Source organism: Lasioglossum baleicum, unplaced genomic scaffold, assembly GCF_051020765.1.
Source record: "Lasioglossum baleicum unplaced genomic scaffold, iyLasBale1 scaffold0025, whole genome shotgun sequence".
Taxonomy (NCBI): Eukaryota; Metazoa; Arthropoda; class Insecta; order Hymenoptera; family Halictidae; genus Lasioglossum; species Lasioglossum baleicum.
In genome coordinates, this window is record NW_027469085.1 from 95,369 (window position 1) to 118,321 (window position 22,953).

At 32.1% G+C, this 22,953-nt stretch overlaps 2 protein-coding genes across 4 annotated transcripts; one reads left to right on the forward strand and one right to left on the reverse strand.

The window, feature by feature from the left end:
• Nucleotides 1-322: 322 nt before the first annotated feature.
• Nucleotides 323-5,749, forward strand: Not11 (CCR4-NOT transcription complex subunit 11). Its single transcript, XM_076445360.1, has one exon. It carries the CDS (start codon nucleotides 888-890, stop codon nucleotides 2,304-2,306), a length of 1,419 nt encoding a protein of 472 aa, XP_076301475.1. The 5' UTR covers nucleotides 323-887; the 3' UTR covers nucleotides 2,307-5,749.
• LOC143219353 (carboxypeptidase D) lies at nucleotides 4,353-20,635 on the reverse strand. Of its 3 annotated transcripts, none has more exons than XM_076445358.1 (10): nucleotides 20,432-20,635; nucleotides 15,415-15,659; nucleotides 14,232-14,365; nucleotides 12,177-12,313; nucleotides 10,946-11,133; nucleotides 9,961-9,990; nucleotides 7,646-7,941; nucleotides 7,121-7,297; nucleotides 6,861-6,953; nucleotides 4,353-6,161 (listed from the first exon to the last, which is right to left on the reverse strand). In XM_076445358.1, the coding sequence occupies exons 2-10, from the start codon at nucleotides 15,656-15,658 to the stop codon at nucleotides 5,976-5,978; spliced, it is 1,485 nt and encodes a 494-aa protein (XP_076301473.1). In that variant the 5' UTR covers nucleotide 15,659; nucleotides 20,432-20,635; the 3' UTR covers nucleotides 4,353-5,975. The 3 variants fall into 3 exon arrangements, with proteins under 3 accessions (XP_076301473.1, XP_076301472.1, XP_076301474.1); XM_076445357.1 differs by lacking the exon at nucleotides 20,432-20,635 and adding an exon at nucleotides 19,937-20,421; XM_076445359.1 differs by lacking the exons at nucleotides 9,961-9,990; nucleotides 20,432-20,635 and adding an exon at nucleotides 19,937-20,421.
• Between the last annotated feature and the right edge of the window lie 2,318 nt (nucleotides 20,636-22,953).

Below are 22,953 nucleotides of genomic sequence, written 5' to 3' on the forward strand. Positions count from 1 at the left end.
TACCAACATTACTGACATAACCTCACCGACGGTGCTGCCCTGTATAACGGCATCCGCCGTTCCACACAGACTCCACGAGCTGCCTTCCATCTGGACGGAAGAAGCTGCCCTCTAGATGCTGTGACGGCGGACTTTGTACACCTGTAATCGTTTTCGGAAGCCCACTGGCATGCAACTCCACACTCTTTCTAGATGTACTCCAACCATTGGTCCGAGCAGCCAATAAGCGGCGTCTGGAACCATACTGCCCTCCAAATTCACTCCACGCTCTGGACTATTCCTGGCAGTTCCAAACTGTGCTATCAGGGTGGCAGTTCCAAACTGTGCTATCAGGGTTGTTACATGAGCAGCCAATAAGCGGCGTCTGGAACGATACTGCCCTCCAAATTCACTCCACGCTCTGGACTATTCCTGGCAGTTCCAAACTGTGCTATCAGGGTGTAGTTTACCCATCTTTGTACTAAATACACATTGTGCGAGGAGTTACACTGAGTTACACCAAGTTGCACCAAGTTACACCCTCATTCGTAATTGTTCGTAATATTCTGTTTACTTCATGTTTACCGATCATGCACTTTATTAACGAAATAAACATTATTCAACGTGGTTAACAGAAATTTCAAGACCATTTGTTGTAATGGAGATAAGTCGAAGTGTAAATAGTAATAATCTGTAAAGTATCACTTTGAAATATAACAGCCATCTACATATGCACGTGTATTTGGAATTACAAGTTAACATGTTACATACAATGGATGATTTTGAAAGCAAAACATTACACTGGAGTCGAAACGTCAATGAATATAATTATGAAAAACGACAACCAAGGTGCAACAACATAGTATAATGTGTTACGTAACTAAGGATGCCAGAAGTTTGTTAGGTTAATGTGCTACTGTATATCTGTTTTGGCAACTCTGAACGTAACAAACATGACACTTAGGCCGAACGGTTTAACAAAATTGTTGGATATCCTTGAAGAGGAAAATCTTGACACAAGCTTGGAAACGCTATGTAATCAGCTACATCAAGTATTTCGAAAAGAGGACCGATTTAATGTAGGAACAACATTGGTTCTTTTCTTGCAACACATAGATTTATTGCCAAAAAGTGTACAACGTGTGATAGCAGTGGCATTGTTGTTTGACCTTTATAGAGGAGAACCATTGGCTTCAACACCATTCGCACCTGTTTTCGTTCAGGTTCTAAAGTCGCAGAAGGATATAAACAATGGTGTTTCGAAAACTAATTTCACAGGACATATACCAGTTTTATCTCAATGCGAGAAGAACCTGTTAATCAATTTATTGGGAAATAATCAAAAAGACATCTTAAAGAAAACTCCAAGGCAGATCGTGGAAGAGTTGTCTTTTACCTCTATACAGCCTATCGATTTGACTATCTTGCAAGCACAATTAACGGAGCGACATTCAGAATTACCAGCTATAGCAAAATGTGGACATCCAGTGATATTACCTGACATGGATCATTCGAAAGTCACACAAAATTATATTCCCAGAAATGTAACAAAATCTATGGCAGAGACGTTCATGTACAACGACAATCCTCCGTTATCCTACGAAAGTTATCGACCAGAGTTTCTACGATTAGCACCTCCTCTTTATCGATCTTTTGATGAATTGGCATGGTTTAACGTCACAGAACCTTCGCAATTTACAATTGAGTATGATAGTAATATGTGTGTCTCAAATTGTGCTGGCGCAGAAGCTCGGAGATTAATGGGCAAGGCTTTTGAAACTTCGGTGACGCTGCAACAACAGCAACATGTTCTGGATGAACTAGACAGAGATCCAAAATTAGTGTATCATATCAGCCTTACCCCAATGAAACTTCCAGATTTGGTGGAAAATAATCCTATGATTGCAATCGAAGTGTTATTGAAGCTTATGCAATCCAGCCAGATAACAGAATATTTAAGCGTTTTGGTAAATATGGAAATGTCTCTCCATTCAATGGAAGTAGTTAATAGGTTGACTACTACTGTGGATTTACCTACAGAATTTGTTCATTTGTACATTAGCAACTGTATTTCCACTTGTGAAACTATAAAGGATCGTTACATGCAGAATCGTTTAGTACGTTTGGTTTGTGTCTTTTTGCAATCCTTGATAAGGAATAAGATTATAAATGTAAAAGAACTTTTTATCGAAGTACAAGCCTTCTGTATTGAATTCAGTCGTATCAGAGAAGCAGCAGCTCTGTTTCGGCTACTGAAACAACTTGAAAATGGCGATACCGGTGGACTTAATGCTCCTACTGTTAATAGTAAGTTGGATATGTGTTAGTGTAATCAATATCAAATTCTTTTTACCACTTTGCCATAGATTCATAAACCGTTAATTGTTTTTAACTATTTTTCTGATAAGTTAAATTTCAATGAATTGAGATTTAATGTATTGCTGTGAAGCTTTTTTTTGAAAATGTGAGCATTGTAAATTTAATGAAATTTTATATATAGTTTTATTATATGTAAATAAACGATTGACTGTAACTCATTTATTTTTTACTAATTAAGAAATACCAGTACAATAATATTTTCAGTCAAAGAAATATATATATATATATATATATATTCATTTATATATCATGATTATCCATTATTTTTTTTTAATGGTAATTAAACATAATGATTAAATATATTTTGTACAAAATTATGTAAGTTATATATTCTACTCTCTCTAATCATGATAAATTAGGAAATTTATTCACAAACAGAAATAAAATAAATATTATTTACATTTTAACTACATGTCGTTAGTAGTATTCAAATGTATGTTATGTTATAATACTATCAATCTCTTTATTTAAATTAAAATATTTTGCATATGAACACGTTCAAGCATACTGTAATTTCATATGTAAATTATATGTTTTGTATTCTAACAATCATAGAAGAAAATAAATAACATGTTTTATACTTTGCCATAAACATTTACACATTATTTATTTCAATATAAATATAAGTTAGCGCTATATACTATAGGAGAAATGATATGTAGCAGGACTTACATGTACAATGAAAATTGTATTGTACAAGTTGTTTTTTTGACGTTTTAAATTATTAAGTAAAAATTATACATTTATGAACAATACTTAAAGTCTGAAAATTTTAAACAATTACTAGAGGTGTAAAAATTAAATTTTACTCCAATTAATTACTGCTTCTGAACAGATGTTGGATTTGCTTGCATCTTAATTATTTATCTTTTCTCTAATATTCAATTTTTATTTTATTATTATTATTTGTATAGATTTTAATCATTTGAAACAATAACTTAAATACAAGTTTGCAGGATATTTATATTTTATAAATAGGTTTTATACAAAATAACAGATGTAATATTGTACCTGGAACAATTTTACAGGCATATTAATTGTTATTAATTATTGCTGTTACTATTACTGTTGCCTCTGGAATTGAATAAAGGCAGCGCTTATGCAATACATTATTGCAGACTAACTAGAAATTAGTTACTATTAGTTAATTTTGCTAAATTCATTCCTTAATTATTTATTTCATATATACGTGTATATTATCGCCAACGTTTACACTACGCAGAAAAAATCGTACTAAATTTTGTTGGAGAGATACGTCTTCCATTTTCTTATAAATAGTATAACAATAACCATAAATTATGCATTATTTATAAAGAAATATTCTTGCTCACGTTTTAACGTTTTGTAATCCATATGTATTTAACAAAACAAAAATTTTTCTTTTTGAGTAATAGAAAACGTAGTTTTTATAAAGAAACAGATGAAATATTTTATCTGCGAAAAAATATTGTTTACGCAGTAATATGAAAAACTTTTACATAGCACTGCATTTTCTGCAATTAATATTAAACAATCGGATTGAACACATACTGATCTTATTTTAATATTTCTTAACGATTTATATTAATGAACTTTGTTTTTATGAACTTCGTTTTTATCATAGCACGCTTCCTTTTTTTAATATATTTGTTATATTTCCTATTTGAAGTATTTAAATACTTTATAATAATACAACGTTCCTCAGACTTCTATATAAGGCTACTAAAATAATTTGAGTATATATGAGAGTAATATATGTATAAAAAAATTCACATATATAATACATTTGTGTATTATTATTTACGCCGTAGTACCATCTATTGAGTTTGAAAAATGTAGTGTATCATCTATTGAATCTGAAAAAATCTGTAAGTAAATATTTATTTACTATATATGCATTCTGATCAATTGGTATGGTAATTTCACTGTGAAAGGTACAATCGCTTTTTAAATACACCCTGTACGCATATGTATACATATAATTATATAGTGAATTGGTACCTTTGCACACTAGATGATCTACAAAAATATGTAGCCGTTTCATAATCACCATAAGATCCAATTATGAGATTTATGGTTTTTACTAATTACTATATATATATCTATATATTATAATTCTAATTTCATATCTATATATTGTTATAATTTCTTTTTGAACTTTACTTTAGTTCTACAAAATATATTTATTTAATGTAAAAAATATAATTTTATTAACAATTTCGATATTGAACACTATATATTTCGTTCAGTTGCTTTCAATTCACGACAGAACTGTAAGTGGAAGTTTTCATAAATTCAAGACAACTGCATGAATACAAAAAGTTAATTTTGAATTACAAAATAACAATATACTTAATAAAAATATGGTTTATTTAAGAGTCAATAAAAAGGAATGACGTGTTACTAAAATAAAATCGACGGTTTGTAATGAATATAAACAAAAAAAATTCATATATGTAGAGTCTATATGTATTGTGAACACTTTTTTAAAAAATCTTTTACCTTTAGATTAATTTTCGTAATATTCAAACAATAATAAGTTAAATTCAAATAGTACATAGTAATGTATAATAATTAAATTTAAATAATTCATTACAAATATGTGCATAAAAAAATAAAACAAATAATTTATACTTCGCGATTATTAATTCCTGCTCGCATCTTCTTTTAATATTAGTGATCTATAAGTATTTTGACTTACGTATTAAACATATACGTATTAAGGCAGTGGGATCTCTATTTAAAAGCTAAGAAGAAGATCGAGTACATTAAAATAACAAACGGATAACTTCTGGTTGGAATTTTTGTTAATAAATAGATGTACACTTTGTAAATATCTGATTTCCTCAATGAAGATAAACAAATTTTTAGATCATTTTGCGTTCCATTTTTAAGAAATAATTTTGTAAGTAACAAATATATGTAATTAGTTTTCGAATTAATTATATAGCTTGTGTGCAATATATCTTCATTAAAATTCTTAAGTATTATATTTTAATAAAAAAATTGAAGTTTATTGTATTTTAACATAAGTTGTCAACAACAAAAAATATCACACCAAATTAATATTCTTTTCATAATTTTTTTACACACAACGTAGAATATAAAAAGTAAATACATTTCCTGATTCTACAATATTTAAAGTGTAATAAACAAAATAATGAAATAATACTAATCGCATTGTTTTAAATAAATAATAAATAATTTAAAATCATTTCTTTACATAAAAGAAACAATGAAAATATTATATTAAAAAGTATCTACAAAATAAACGGCGCTGTTATTCGAACAGTTTTCTAAATATGTGAATTCTCTTTTTAATATTCTTACAATTTAAAAAATCTCGCAACTGCGTCAGCATAGATACATATTGAAAAACTATAAAAAGATGAAGCAATAAATAAGCATAACATTTTCATTAATACAATATTTAAATACTGCACACACATTAAAATATTAAAATATTTAAATATATTCAACAGCTTGCTACTCCGTAACCCTTCTCAATATATGTAATAGTTTGCCCTCAATAATCTTCGTTCCAATTCCTGTACGCTCACAAATGTGTCAAGTGTGTTGTTTGCGTCAAACGAGAATGATTTATACGATCCAGCCTTAGATCAATAACTTACAATTAATCACCCGAACCAATTACTGACGAAAGAATTAAATCCGTTACTGAGAGACGAGAATATTCCACTGTTTGCATCGGAAGCTGTGTTGGTTCCAGGATGTGGCCGAAAATGTATCACATGATCATGATGAATATGATCTCTGTTTCCGGCATAGAAGTTGGACCCATTTTCCTCTTCACTCGGATATCTCTTTAATGAATAATGAAACGTGCTGTATCGGTGCAGTTAATAAACGCTATTGCTTCACTAATCGAGCAACACGCCCGAACGATTGAATTATTACTTTAAGCAATATTCTATTATCAGTCTGCTGTGTATTATTCTTTTCTTAATAATAAAAATAATAAGAAATTCTGATTATATTCAATATATATTAATCTTTTACACTCGAAACTATTTTAACACGAAAACTAAACATTTCTTCTGACCTAGAATATTTCCATTCTATATGATTTTGTTTATTTTACGCATATTGAACTGATGCAATCTACTCATGCAATACCCAAATGTTTAATAATTTATTTGATATAAAATAATTTAATAACGTAACAATTATTTTACATTACTGATATAATATTTAGCGGTGCCTTAGAGTTGCCACTCGAGTGCAAGGGGTTAAAATTATTAGTGGAAAACACAAATTTATATTTATCTCCTGTGTCTTGCGATTGTTGCACAAACTTTTTATTTTGCATAAAGATCCGGAGTCTAGTTATAACATTGTTCCGCCGCCCGAGGTTTAATAAATAAAATGTAATTGCGAAAATCAATAACGCGGAACGTATTACAATAATATGCGATTGTTAAAAAAAATTGTTCTCGGTATTGAGAAGCTCAAAAACTTTGTTTTAAAAGTTTTCAAACGTGCAGTTTTTATGTTGTACTCACATTTGCCTTGTATAATGTTACGTTGAAAGACGTTGGATGTTGTTCCATTACTTTAAATTCTACATCACGTGGAAGGTATCCGTTTGCGTATACCTAGGGAAGAAGTAGAATTATTTCGAAATGTTAATACTGATTATTATTAAATAAAAGTAACTTTTACTTGTTGGCAATACATTTCCTTCCAACGCAAATGACATAGAAAACGTAGGAAGTACGATTCTTTTACGAAATTAAAACTAAAACATTAATATATACACTACCTCGAGTTTATACACTCCCGGTAATAAAATTCTCCAAAATTCTCCATATTTCGTAGTTAAGAAACTAACATCGCGAGATTTCACTTTAATAGACGCTCTTTCGATAGGATTACCATTCTCGTCGACCACGAATCCACGTACACCTCTATGAGCCTCTGCTAAGAATTTTATAAGGGCCTAGAAAAATCAACATTTTATTATAAATTTTGAGAATATGGTAATCGTAAACTGTAGTAAAATCATTTATAAGAATCATTTATAGAGAACGTCTCAGTAACTATTGGTTTTTTACCCCATATACCCTTATAGTTTTTTATTCGGAATTCAATTCTCTCCTCAGCCACAAGATTAAAATTTACGGTTTACGTTAAATAAGAAACTCAAGGTGAGTTTTATATTTGGATAAAAAAAACAAAATAGAAAAAACCAATAATAATTATTAATAACATTATTATATGCCCTCTTGAAACCGTACAACTTTTGTTTCAACCATATTTCTTTCATATACCAAATAGTTTAACTTACCCCGCGATTTTCATCCCAGTAGAATTGCAAGTCCGAAGCTGGCGGATATTTGCAACACGAGAGTTCCAATGTGATTTCCATGCACCCGTTCCATACGTAATTGAAGTCTTGCATTCCTCCAGTTAACGGGTACCATTGCGCGCCATTGGTGATACCGTTCTTAAATCCAGGTTGCGATTGGGAACAAGGAAGCCCTTGGTACATAGACCCGTGGTTTCGGGAATACACTAGCGATAAGTGTTGGAACACATCGTCGTCCGGCGAAATGCTTGGCGCCGAAGTGTAGCTCTGAAACACTGAATTGCTTGTATAGATCTTGGATCAGATTCCACTTCCGGAAATTCTTTTAACGCAACAAAACCAAAACTGCAAAGCACGAGTTTCGCAAAATCAATGGGAAATGCAATATGACACTCTAAAATATTTATATGTTTTTATTAGGCGTACCAATAAGAACTCTATTATTTTTCATAAAATTCCACGTTCGCCTCGAAATACTTTTTTCAATGCTACAGTAACAGCACATCTCATCTGTCACAATCATTGGCTGCGATATGAACGAACAAAAGTTTGGATAGGCATTAGGTGTTCAAATTAAGTATGTAGTTTAGTAAATATAGTTTAAATTTAAACCATTATTTAGCCGTCACATATATTTGTCAAACAAAGTAAATGCATAGCAAATTGTTTATATTACATTCGAGAGTAGAGTGCATTTTGGTTGTTCGCGTGTGATCAACAAATTGATGAACAAAAGGCACCGAATTAATTCGAAATTATATTGGATCGATTTTATTATTGGTGCACCTAATAAAATATTGTTTATCGTTAAGTGTGTGAGTGATACAGTAAACAGTGTTCAAGTACCTATTAGATATACTAATGCGTAATCCGCTCATTTGTTAATAACATGGCAGTGTTGTGTAAAGTGGCGTATTATTTTTAAAATAGCGTATTATTAATTGAACGATTAAACTAAATTAATGTAACAAGTATTAAACGAATAACGTGTATTTCTTGATTTCTTTTAGACGATCATTGAATTTGATAAGAGGTACAGTAAAGTCTTGATCTAAACCGGACGGAGTTGTACGATCTTACTCAATTCGCTTACCCCCTCCACTGAGAGGCATACCCAGCGAGGGGCCTAGAAGCTTGAGCTCCCTCGGTTGCCGAGCAGTATAAAGGGTGAACGATAGTAAACATGCCGCGAAATCCGATACGGGGTCGGATATATCGTTGTGAACTAGAGATCGCTGTTTTGAATGTGTCCTGAAATACACTACTGTGCAAAAGAAAGAAGCACCCAGTATAATTATAAGATATAATTACAAACAATATCTTTCTGTAGAAATTGTATTGTACAATGATTGATTTATTGCATTTAAAAAAAAAGTATTAGATAATCCGTAATAACACATATTCTCAGAACTGTTCAATTAAACAGCGGAATCCTTTTTCAAAACTTACTGTGTTCTTATTTAATTTTTTACACTATTTATATGAAATATGGCCGGCTGCTTCTTTCTTTTGCACAGTAGTGTACGTTCGTAGTAAGAAATTAGAGTCCGTGAATGAATACGAATCCGTGTTGTGTACACGGATCGGTGTGATCCGTTCAACACGTTCAAGTCCGGTGACTGATGCGTTTATGTTTTTCGATCGAATTCTTTTCGACTCTCTCAAACGAAAAACATAAACGCCATTTGAACGTGCCGAATGGATCTGTGATGTATTAAACTATTAAACATTACACGGATTGAGATCCGGATTCGCTTACTACACGTGTACACGTTTATATTTAGATACACGTGAAATAGGGACCTCTAGAGTGAACCACTACTAATATAATTACAAAACCTCTTTATTTTTCATTATTTCTTTATGGGACTTTCACCAACTTATTTATGACATCTTTCTGATTAAAATGACTGATATTTGTAATACTGTATTCATACATTTGTATTATGTGAGGTCACAAAAAATAGTAGCCATGCACGACCCATGTCAGAGTACGGACACGAGAATCCGGTTTGTTAGATCAAGACTTTACTGTAGTGGTTTACTCATTGCTCATTGGTACTGAAATATGTGTTGTAAATATAATTTCAAATAAATACGTGAACTGCTTAATTCAGTCTTTATTCGTGTTATTAAAATAGCAGTAATGCAAATGATATAATTATGCGATAGCTTCAGGCTCAATATGTAGGCAAATTAAAATTCGTTTCGAATTCAAGCCCGAGAGAAATTAATTGGCAACTGTTATAAAAAGGCTTTCAACAGATGAATCAGTTAGCAAATACACCATATACCTGCACACAATGGCGCTGACCGGCATATTCCTGACAGCATGAAAAGTTATACAATAGGATGAGATTGCTTTTAATTGTCGTTAAGTTACGTAATATAATCTATCTTTATGTTCTCGATTTTTCCAAAATAGTTCACATTATTTTCAAGGCATTCGTTTACCAACGATTTTATCGTACTTGAAGTATGTTGACCTAAATGGAATTGTTTCTTCAAACTATTGTAATATGTATACGTATACAATGTACATTTTCCAAATACTAAAAAAATATTTAGATACACATTGCCAAATACATGTTTTTATACACAAAAACATTTGAATTGTTGGTGACATTGTTACCGCGAAAGATTCTGAATGATTCCTTCATTTTTTAGAAATGGAACAACATTTGATTTTCGATTCTATTGAAATAACGGATCTGCTCTTTTTACAACATAATCACTGATTACTGGCTTTTTATCTCGTCTTTCCAATTTATTATTTTTATTATTGTTATGCTACAATTATGACTGAAGAAGAAAATCAATTAATTTTATATTTTATTTATAACTTTGGTTCAGGATGTTATTTTGTTAGTCGAAAAGTAAAAGTTTCCGAGAAGGTGGCTTTTGCATAAACTTGTTGCCGAATGTTAATTTTACCATAATTTGCAACTGATGATGAAAGAACGTCTGAACGAAACTTAAAATCCTAATTTATAGTATATCTACATAAAAGATTTGAAGAGACGCCACTAAAATCTCAGCGAGCAATAATTTCACACAAAAATTCAAGAACAATGTAAAATATTTTTTATCCATCATTTTTCGTTCTTAACGAAAATAGTGATCATTTTGAACACTGCTAATCTTTCTCTTATAGTGGTAGATATTTCATTCTAATTCTAAAAGATATTTAAACCCGTTATCATGAAACAATGAAAAGAAATTAACTTTCCCATAACATAAAACAAAGAAATTGCTAATTGCGTACGAAAACAAACTTACGCGAATTCGGCGTATTGTCAAATGGGTAACTGGCAACTAAGGCACCACCGTGCAAGCTCCCAGATAGAACAAACTGAATTTTGGACACCCATTCTTTAACAGCCTCGGTTTCCGGCTGACTTTTAATTTTGTTTTGCTTAAAGTAGTCGGGGAAGTTGCGGTTCAAATCAAAACCACGAGCGTTGTATCTATAAAAAACAAATATTTCGTACTGAACTCGTACTTGGGAATATTTCAACCAATAAAAAATTTTCAATAGACATCGACATTTCTGAGTGACAACACAGGAAGTTTCTGTTAGGTTGGGACGAAAGTTCGTAGCGTTTTTGAATTAACATTCATAGATATTCATAGGTTTCTTCAATAACATATACTTTCCATCCTGTTCTATTACTTTTTGTGATTTTTGAGGTAACTTTTATCAGGTTATAGCTTAACTTAACCTTTAATAAGACCTTTAAAGAACTTAAGAAATATTGGAAACAGTTCGAGATGAGCAAATTAGATAACAATTTGCATTTTTCGAGACATGCGAAGTACGACTTCTAATAACTGTTCGTCCTTCGTAAGAGCGTGTATTCTGCTTTTTATTCGCTCTGACAGCAATATGAAGCTGGGAAATTTAAATTAGTCTTATTCAGATCTGGCAGACTCGGCAGATACAGTGGATCAAAAAAATTAAACGCTTCTCCGATTTGTGAAAAATCGTCGATTTTTAAATCGTGACAGTTTCGTTAAAAAAGTACTACAATGAACTTGGTCTCACTTTAAAGCTTGATACCTCTATTTTCACAAACTATCATTCGTTTTTACCCAAGTTAAAGCCCACTTATGACTAACCTAATTGAATTTTGTGAACATTTAAAACACATTTCAATCGTTTTATACTTAACTATACAAAGTATACAATTATGCATTAATTCTTTCATCCCATCACGTAGGTTTAATTGAAAAAAAACAAATTCCTCTATTTTTTTATTGTTTCTCATGTTTAATTCTCCAGTAATTTGAATAGATCATTGAAATATTAATGAAGTAATTAAATGAATTAAACCTTAAGAATAGATCTTGATGAAGAAATCGTATTGTAATGTCTCTGTACTGGCAAGATTACGACTTGAAATTAAAATCTGTTATTGCTTCGAATTATTTGGTGGAAAATGTAAAATTACTTGATAAATTTATAGTACGAATATTGTTTCTAATTTGATGTTATAGCTTAAAGTCTTACCTTCCTTGTCCGCCTTCGCAGTATCCTTCCTTTGAAACTTCGAAACCGTCAGGATTCATCGACGGGAGAATATGTATTCTAGTATTATCCAAAAGCCATGTAATATATGGATCTGATCCATAATTGGTTACGAAATGCTGCAAATATAAAAAAAATGTACTAATTTTACAAATAAATACATTAGAACCTCTATAATTGCAGTAAAGCCGGATTAAAAACACTTGTCAGTATCAAAGTTCATGGAATAAACAAGGTGATCAATTAGCCATGTAAGATTTCCCACTTCCTGCTGCAGTTTCAAGAAAACACGAGTTTTCCCTCTCTACACGCTTCCCCCTCTATTAGTGCTTATTGTTTCGTTTATTTGCAACTAATTCTGAGTAGAGTTGAGTAATAGTGAATTTTCTATTATAATAGATTATAATTATAATTTGAATTATATACTTATAACGTAATTATAATATTTTATAAATAGACTATTTGAAACAGTTAATAGAACGTAGAATAGACTTAGAATAGAACTTTATTTGAAGAGTACACAAAATACTGAGAATTATATTTGAAATATTGTATTTATTTTAATGGATTTTATCCTGTAAAATGTTAATGTAAATTCAATATTTCGTTAATTAACATTTCGGGATCGGCGCAAACTTTATTAGAAGGCATAGAAAGATGTATACATATAGTAGACGCGGGAATTTAGAATATCACGAAGCATAAATACATTAAACAATTATTTTAAAAATTGAATACGCTAAGTCTGTCGCCTGCTCCAGTTAAAGGACAGTGCAGTTTTACTGAATTAATTTTATGTCTACGAAGAAGTAGCACAAGTGGTGAAAACAGTAGTGAAACCGTGGTGAAAATGAGAAAATGAATTTACTTTGAATATATCATAGATTTCTGAATTTGAATATGAACTCTCTCCCTGTATCTACAGTTAGGAGCAAAACTGATCACACACACACTTTAAATCAGAATAGCTTTTTTATGAATGGACCAAACGACTTCAATTTCTTTGTAAGGTTAGAAGAATTAGTTTAGTAATCGACAACTGAAAAATATGTTGAAAAAATTGATTTTTACGACATTTTTAGCTGGGCCAATAACGAAAATTTAAAAGATGTATTTGGTCAACTCGTATAAATTATATACCATCCGAAAATTTCATTGAAATTGGTTAATTGGTTCACGAGTTATAGTTATAAACGATCAAAAGTGGTAAAAAGGCTGAAAATCTGGAAAAATTGCAATTTTTACCACTTTTGATCGTTTATAACTCGTAAACCAATTAACCAATTTTAATGAAATTTTCGGAGCGTATATAATTTATACATAAAAATCGTAAAAATCAATTTTTACTATTGTTTTTCACAATTCCGACCGAACGCATTTTTTCAACATATTTTTTAATTGCGAGTGATCAGTTTTGCTTCTAACTGTATTTTCATTGTCAAGAAAAATTTTAAACACTGTTTATAAATAAAATGTATAATGTTAAAGTATTTTATCTTATAGATTTGTTTAGATGTCAGAGAGTGGAGGCAGGCTGAAAAATAAACTTGTATTCTATTCTATCCTATCAGAGCAACAGTTTATATTGAGAACGGTAGATGTCAAATATGGAAGAGTGACGTAAAAGCAGCAGTATTATTAGTAAATCGAGGATCTATATTATCATATTGAAAGGTCTGTTTTACGACCGAATACATTACGAAGGTATTAGAAACAGAATGAAGTATTTATACCGAGCACCTGATTAATCGTTACATTAATAAGTTTCAAACGGATACAATATGCATGACATCGAACACGGCACTGGCCGATGATCATTTCACGAGAGAAGACATATTCGTTCTAATTAAAACCTCTTGCATATATTAAAGGCTGCTCTAGATCCACATATTACAGAAAGAATTTCTCTAAATATTTCTGATGAACGTTTCCAATAAATTTCTGAGAAATCGACGATTTAGTTAATAGTATTTCCCTTGAGTACGAATATAAACTCGGGGTCAATGGCGGTACAAAGGGTATCATATGACTACTTACATGAATCAGATGTAACATTAACTCACGACCCACGGCTTCATTCCCATGTATATTAGCTACGTACTTCACATCAGGTTTGCCAATCATATGTTCATATGGCGAGGAAGAAACAACCATTACCCATAAGTCGCGTCCTATAATATGGAATATATATTCAGTTACCGTTTTGTTCTTACCTTTCCTTATTTCATTTGCCTAGTACCAAAATGGCGCTTTTAAAATGCTATTAAAATCATGCTAATAAAGGAAAATGACTAATAACGATGGTTATCATTAGACTCCGGATCTTTGTGCAAAATAAAAAATTTACCATTTGGTTCTTACATTTCCTTATTGCATTTACCGCGTACCAAATGGTGCTTTTAAAATGCTATTAAAATCATGCTAATAAAGGAAAATGACTAATAACGATGGTTATCATTAGACTCCGTATCTTTATGCAAAATAAAAAGTTACCATTCTGTTCGTACGTTTCCTTATTGCATTCGTAAGAGTATCAAAATGGTGCTTTTAAAATGCTATTAAAATCATGCTAATAAAGGAAATAATTAATAACGATGGTTATATCATTAGACTCCGGATCTTTATGCAAATTAAAAAATGTATGCATCAATTTCGAAACACAGGAGCTACGTATATAAGTTTATATTTTTCACTAATAATTTTAATGTAGTGAAAATAATATATTAACATTAGAATCTTTTAATCTTCGCGCTGTTTTAAATTGCACCTACTCATTGTTGTCAAAAGTGCATAAAATCCGGAGTCGACTTATTATACTACTAATGTTTTTAATCGAAAAGAAAATCAAACAACGCGATGAAGTAACAGAAAGTAACGAACAATATTAAACGTAATTACGTTAAAAACATATTGCATCAATGGAAGAAAATAAAGTTTATGAATGGTTAGCTGTACCAATGAATACCACTATTCTTTTTTAATGATTAAGAAGAATTTTTATCTTTCTCAAGTCTGTTTCCATAAAAAATAGTCCATAATTAATTTTTGTTTAATTCTTTACTGTTATTAAACATAAAGTGCCATCAAAATGAAAAATATCTCTTCTCATTTGATAAAAATGATGTAGAATGTTGGGTAATTGAGAATAAATACTAATTTTACAAAGATTAGTAAATGATTCAGTGGTACACCGGATAAAGCAGTATCTCAAGAAACGTACCTTTCACAGACTTTCCTATAGAGTATAAGGCAGTTAGGTTTTGGAAACGGAGCGACGTCGCTCGTAGAAAACGACTCATTTGCTCGTAATTATGATATGTGAAGTCAATACTGTACGGTTCCTCGTAAGCGTGAAAACGTGCATTGTAGTGGTTGGTTAGGTCTTTGTTGATATGCTGTGAAGCTGCCGTAGCCTCGTAAAAGGATCCGGAAATGGAGGCGATGAGGAGAACTAATCGAAGCATTCTGCGAATCAGAAAATAATTTATACAATTAGAAGAATGTTGAAAGGAAATCATTATACCATCATGTGTTCCGCGAATTAACACTAACCGTACCGGGCACAAAATATGGTACTGGCATGCACATTGTTTTATAAAAATTGGAAGCTCAGTTTCTTTCGATTGCTCATGATGTTTATAATAATATGTGCTCGAGTAAAGAAATTCTTTTAATAATTTCTATTGGAAATATATTTTTGTATTATCTTATAAAAATAATAAGTCTATTCTTCTTGAATACGCCTAAATTAATTTATCCCACTCTTCCCCACAAAAATGTGTCTACTTCAATTTAATGAGTATGATAGTCTGGTGTTAATATCCTCGAGCAGACATTGGAATTAACATGGTTCATAAAATAATAGAAGATGAATTATACATAAGATATAAATCATGTAAATATAAAAATATGCACGTCCATACATAATTATAAATAAGACCATTGCATTATACAATATTAATCACCATTGCTATATTTGCAAGTGCAAGTACGAACAGAAACAAGAGCACACGTATAGCGAATAGCGAATTACGCGGAGTCGACACGCGGTTGAGTGCACGTGTACCAGGCAAATTTTCCGAATCGATTTTCGTGAAAACGGAGCATCAGACAAGAAAATTTTATTCTGCATTTTCTACGCATTTTTCCACACAGAATTATTCCCTCGCAGGTAGATAATTTATCATTAAACTTATTTAATAGCCATAGATAAGTTTACATACGAGTCTGTAAAATGTCTTGACCCCATTCATCTTTCATTTTTATTTTATTTTCAATGTAACAAGATTTTTAACAACACTAGCAAATATTGGGTTGGAACGACAATTCATAACACATAACATGATAAGTGTGGCAAAAAATAATAGAACCGAATGGAAAATATATGTAACTGAATAAATATCTTAATTTTATCTTCGAATTTAAAAACGCTACGAACTTTCGTTCCAACCCAATATCTGTTTTATATTTGTTTCGTGTAAAGCAGCTTTGGATTTTTAAATCATGTATAGTTTACTTAGTATTTATTTAACTTTTATCGATTACGATTGAATAGATTTCTAACTCGAGCTCATATTTCTTTACGTATGTTAAAATGTAATCGTAGTACATATTAATAAGGTATTATCTGTTTCATTTCAAATCACATTTTAGTTTGCGTAATGTATACATATATCTTCCTATGACATAGGTTTCATCGCGGAAAAATTAGTTAATAAACTGATTACAAAGATAGGAACATAATGCAGATGTATCATGGGGAAAACCGAGATCGAGTGTTCGATAAATAGCAATTATTTCGTGAGAATGATAGATGTGTTCCTCGCTATTGTGGAGAATGATTTATCTGATTGCGAGATTGAGATAAAAATATTTGTCTTCGTCGTTTTTAGGAAGCATGATAACTATTGCTGTTCTTCCCCTTGTATTATCAAAACCAAAATCAAAGTTTGTATGTAACTTTACTTTGCAGTACGAGAAATTAAGGTTTACAAAACATAATTATACTATTGAATTACGACTAATTATACAAATTGAGACGATGAAAGTCACAGAAGACATTAATGAAAGAGTAACTTTGATTTCAAAAAATTCCTTCTTTTATTATATTATTATTATAAGTGCGTAAATATTTGCAGAACAATTGGGTTACGGACATTATTGTTGCAAAAGGAACTGAAACAAAATTCAATGTACCGTGGCTGACCATATTTTCAGCATGTACTGTCAGTTTGCTTTAACTACACGTGGAACACTTTGAAATGTGAACATTATAAATTAACCAAAGAAGTCTGCTTTCATAATTTATGAATGCAGATGCGACACTTCTACGATAACGATGTGTGGAAATTAAAAAATATATAGTTTTTTTTTTATATTGAAGAAGAACAAATTATAAAAATACTAGATTATTCATTATATTGTTAACAAAAAGGTTCTAATAGGACACGTTAAAGGATATTCTAACGTTAATAAATTAATATATAAATTATTACACTTGTGTGTTACTTGGTAGAAGATTGAAATCGATCCTGAATTAAAAGTATTAATTACGTACTAAACGAATTCAGCGTATTGCTAAATATGTCGTTGCCAAAAAAAGAATTAGGTTATAATTACTGGCCTGGTACTGAATTAGTCGGCGATCAATCAGCGCATACCTACATATTGTATAAGATTCCTGAAGGGGTTAGCATATTCGTAAGAAAATTCAAAAACATGTCTTTGATTTCTCAAAAGAGTAAAAATAAATTATCAATTTCCATAGCAACAATTTTCTTAGCAATGCTTCGGTATAGATATTTTACTTATTTTTGAAAAAATGGCGATCTATTCTTTAGATTAATTAATAAATAATGTGAAACTTTTACAAAAAGTTCTACATTTGAATACCACATAACTTTATACAACGTAATATACTTCTGGTAACTGTAAATTCTAGTTATGTTTTCTACTAAACAAATATAAAAAGACTATTAATCTTTTTGAGATATTGTTTGAGTTCGTTGTAATGATATTTAGAGATACATAGCATAATAAATGAAATATGTAAAATTGAAAGTTTTGTTCGGATCCATTTAAACGTTTTTTATTACTAATTGTTATATATCATATAAGAACAACATAATAGCACAATAGACTTTCGTGGTAGTAAAAAAATTGAAGGCTAAATATCTTGAATCGATAAATAATAATTATAATATAAGCGAACCCATTCGAACGTTTAACAATTAAAACATGTTAATTTTTGTAACACTAAAATATTCTTAAATGTAACTTTTACTTGTAACGATTTACGCTTCTCTTTCTCCTACAGTATAATCTTCTTTCTAATGATAGTTGTTATTGCATTATTATTGCTCTCAGTAAACTATTGACTCAGTAAAAAATTGACTGGGCTAAAACAATAAAAAATCTTAAAAATCTGAAAATATTAAGAACATTACTGTTTTCCAAAATCGACGCAGAATATTTTTATTTTGTATAGAAAACCGCAGTCTAATTATCATGTATAGTTTTCAGATCTTTTATTAATTTAAACGGTGCTGCGGATTTATCTTTCCAGAAAAGCTATTTGTTTTTGCATGAAAATAAATAATAAAAAGAAAATGTATTTGTTATTTTTGTGTTCCTTATTCATTCATCGTTGTGGTCCTAATTAATCGTCAAGTTGTTAACATTTCTACTCATTAAAACGCAACCCATTAAGAATATGGAACAATTCAGTTCAAAGTCAAAAACGCTGCGTACAGTACACTGCATTAAAATGTGCTATCTGAATCCGCTTTCTTCGTGTGTCAACTTGACCGTGTACTTTCTCCTACATTTTTAAAACTCATCCGCTACTCGAGATCTACTTTACTCTTTTAGAACAGGCTTTTTATCCTCAGACTAAAAGAATCGCGCTGACATAATTATGCAGGTCTCTCGCGGAAATGGAACAATTTTTGTATAGTAATCGGGCAAATAGATCATTGATCGATTACTAGTTCTAGCCTACTTTTTTCCCGGCCGCATCGGCATAGAAACTAGAGCGCGGAGAAACAAATTTTCACAGGCAATCGGTACTAAACAAAATTCCTCGTCAATCTACTCTCACATTTATAGATCAAAATTAAAATGAAAATTAAACAGATTTTCTCGGAAGCTGTGACTCGAAAACTGTCTCGACTCGACTAATTCTTAAATAAACTTTTAGGAAACTTAGAAGCAAATAGTACTAGTATAACGCTGAGTAAAGCTATAGAAAAAACTTCTATTTGTTATTCTTACGTTCAACACTTTAACTGCCACGTCAGTCATATATGACACAATTTTTTGAATAGATTTCAACGTGGTAGGCAGAGTAAATGAAAATTTCGTCAGGACCTACGAGATGTAAGAAAGTTGAAATAGCAGTATAACAGTATAACAAATCATTCAGTTACGGATTCATTTTAAAAGATCGATTAAATTTCTTGGAACTTTGGTACGTGATGGCGTGGCACTTAATTAATTAATACAATATTTTGATGAAACATTAAAGTACCGTTAAGAGCTACGATTTTTTGTATTACAACAATATCGCACGTGATTGCAGTTGTTAGTTGAATTCTTTATGTTCAGGTACGTTAAATAGAAATAGCGATTAACTATGCTCGGCATGCTTCATCCTCGGTTCGAAGGTTTTCGCTGGAATACGTGCACTCGTCTCCGCTCTAGAGTCGAGCAGCGTGACGTTTATCGAAAGAAGAATAGTTTACCTGATTTGTTAAAGACTGGCGCAGCCACAGAACACCGGCACGAGACGAGACGCGAGAGAGTTTGAGAGATTCGATGGAAATTCGAAGAGCGTAACGAAGAGAAGAAGATGACGAGGAGTAAGAAAAAGAAGAACAAGAAGAAGAAGAAGAAGAAAAGGGAAAAACTGGCTGACGTCGAACAGGGTCGCGAAGCACGTGGCGGAACGGAACACGAATGGTACCCTGGTTCTTCCTTCAGAGAAATCCTCTCAAAGACATGGTGCACTGGTAACAACAGTCGCAAGGCCGAGGCCGTCTCTGTCGATTGAACACATCGGTTGTGGGTTCGATCACAGACGAAACAGAAAAAAAGAAAAGAAAAATAAAAAAAACAAGATCCGTGGAACAACGAAACGACTTTTCGGAGGCAGTGTGCACGGCGTTGTCGGATAGTGGTGAACGGTTTGCTTCACCTGCGAGAGTAACCCGAGGTGCGTGATACTGTGAGGAACTTACAAAGAGAAGCGCGAAGTGTGCCGCGCGCTCACTACCACCACCACCACCACTACTAATGAAAGCCACTTCCTTCGTCACTAGCATCTGACGTCTGGTACACGAGCCACCACCACATGTTCCACGTTTAGTAAATACGCAGTTAACACCATTACGCCCCTACTACCACTACTTTCGGCAAAACAATGAGTAACACACGAACGGTGTCATTCTGACCCCTTCTCTTCTTTTCTCTTCTCTTCTTTCCTCCCTCCTCGCCAACGAGAGAGCCGCCGCCTCTCCGCTCTCTTCGCCGCGTCTCTCGGTCACCTCATCAACTCCTCTTCTTCGCCTACCCCCACCACCGACTTCTCCCTCGTTCGCCAAAAATCTCAGGTGAGCATGCACGGATATCATTGCACCCACGCACGCTGCTCCCGAATCGCCAAAATCTCTCAAAACCTAATCCATTACAGTATTCGGCATTGTTTGAATAAAATCAAATTCATTAATGCAAAACTAACATGTACGGTGCATTTTCAAATTTAGTATCGATACTGTTGCCTGAAATTATAGTCATAATTATATTATAATAAAAATTATAAAAAAATATGGGGTTTAGTAATGACATTCTATATATTTCAATACAGTTAAAAATTGTTATACTTACTCTCTGTAGTTTGGTGAAAAATATATGAATATAACTATACGAGAATCACCTAAAATGTGAAATCTAAATATGTGTAGAACTTGTATAAATGAGCCGTTTACTGCAAAAATGGGGTATGTCTATATAAAATTAAATTACAATTATTTTATTTAACACTAGGCTCATATTAATAATATTTTTACTAATATCTTTAATTCACGGTTACTGTGATTGTGTAAAGATGCATTCTCGTGAGGAATTATTCAACAAATTTATTTCTTTGAATATATATATTATTTAAAAGATGGTTAAAAAATTGGATTTTGAAAATAGTCACTTTTAGTGCTCTGTGAACCTAGTGTTAAGAGTCTGCAAATAATAAAGTCGCAACTACAGCTCAATGTAGAGACTGTTAATTGTAAATGTTGACTGAGAATGTTAAGTTTAAAACCAAATATTACAGCTTGCCTTTATGTCTTCACTTTCCTAGAATATTGTAATTTACTTATACAGGGTGTAGAGCTAATTATATACTTGGTTGTTATTGAAGATAAAGATAAATTATACAGGAAAATTTGTCATGGTTTAACAGACTGCGACATTTTACGGAAGTCACTGTAGACACACTGAAAACAAAGAAAAATAGAAAGTAAATATTTCGAAAAATATTCAGTTTTTCACGATCGTACCCTAACAATTCCTTATGAAGAATCGATTCATGCAAACAAAAATTATGGAGCAGAATTCAGAAAAGGAGTGTGGTTGCACATCCGCAAAAAATTGAATTACAGGATGATACATTCTCTACAATGGCAGAGAGAGGGTAACTTTTCTCCCCTCATCTGTCGACACTGTCTTTTCTTCTGACAAGTCTCTAATTGTGAAATTCCGCTTTTCTTGGAGAACGGCTCCGGTACCTTCCTTCTTCTCTTCGGTAGTGCAGGTTGACGGTCTTCCTGCTCTTGGATCATCTTCAACGGAAGTTCGACCATTTTTAAATCTGTTGTACCATTCATAAATCTTCGAACGACTCGTAAAACTATCACCGAAAGTTTCAGGATCTCCATCGTTTCAGATGCCGATTATTTTAAGATTAAGGAAATCGCTCATCTTTAAGAATCGCCCTTTGTTGCATATTGGTTTAAAGATTATTTCTTTTGGCAAACCTGAAATAAACAAATATGTATATACTATGCTGTCTACCAACGACAGTTTATTGTACATAGATACCCAGCTTCCTGTTTTTCACTCTTAATACTATACAAACTCATGATTTTATCCTTAACTAATTCTCATCCTCGACCTCTGTCCTTGCTCCATCATATCCGAACCCTTGCTTGGCCACGTCATCTTCAAAACTCTGACCTTACCATTCTGGCCCTTACTTAGAAGCTATACAGGGTGTCTCAAAATTCCTTCAACATCCGGAAATGGGAGGTTCCTGAGATTATTTGAAGCAACATTTTCCTTTGCAAAAATGGCTTCCGCGGCTTTGTTAAGAAGTTATTAACGAAAAACACAGACCAATCAGAGCGCGGCTACAGTGAACGGAGTCCGACTCGACGACAGGTCCTGCTTAGCGTGGCGTCGCCGTTGGTCCAGCCAGAATCAATCCGCTGTAGCCGCGCTTTGATTGGTCTGTGTTTTTCGTTGATAACTCCTAAACAAAGCCGCGGACGACATTATTGCAAAGGAAAATGTCGCTTCAAATGATCTCAGGAACTTCCCATTTCCGGATGTTGAAGGAATTTTGAGACACCCTGTATGTATTTATATGTATACCCCGTTTTTCCTCAACCGGGTAGATTCTCTGTTCTCCGAAGCACATATGTACTCATACAATACAGTCGGTGTACAAAGTATTCGTACATCTTTTAAAAACGAATAAATTTTTCAA

Bases quoted from the DNA above. Each gene is read 5' to 3' on its own strand.
- LOC143219353 (XM_076445358.1), bottom strand. From the start codon at position 15,658: ATGCTTCGATTAGTTCTCCTCATCGCCTCCATTTCCGGATCCTTTTAC. The intron at 7,942-9,960 runs GTATATGGTGTA...CAAGCAATTCAG, and splicing joins GTCAGCGCCATTGTGTGCAG to TGTTTCAGAGCTACACTTCG. The intron at 6,162-6,860 runs GTGAGTACAACA...TATTCATTAAAG, and splicing joins TAACATTATACAAGGCAAAT to AGATATCCGAGTGAAGAGGA.
- Not11 (XM_076445360.1), top strand. From the start codon at position 888: ATGTGCTACTGTATATCTGTTTTGGCAACTCTGAACGTAACAAACATG.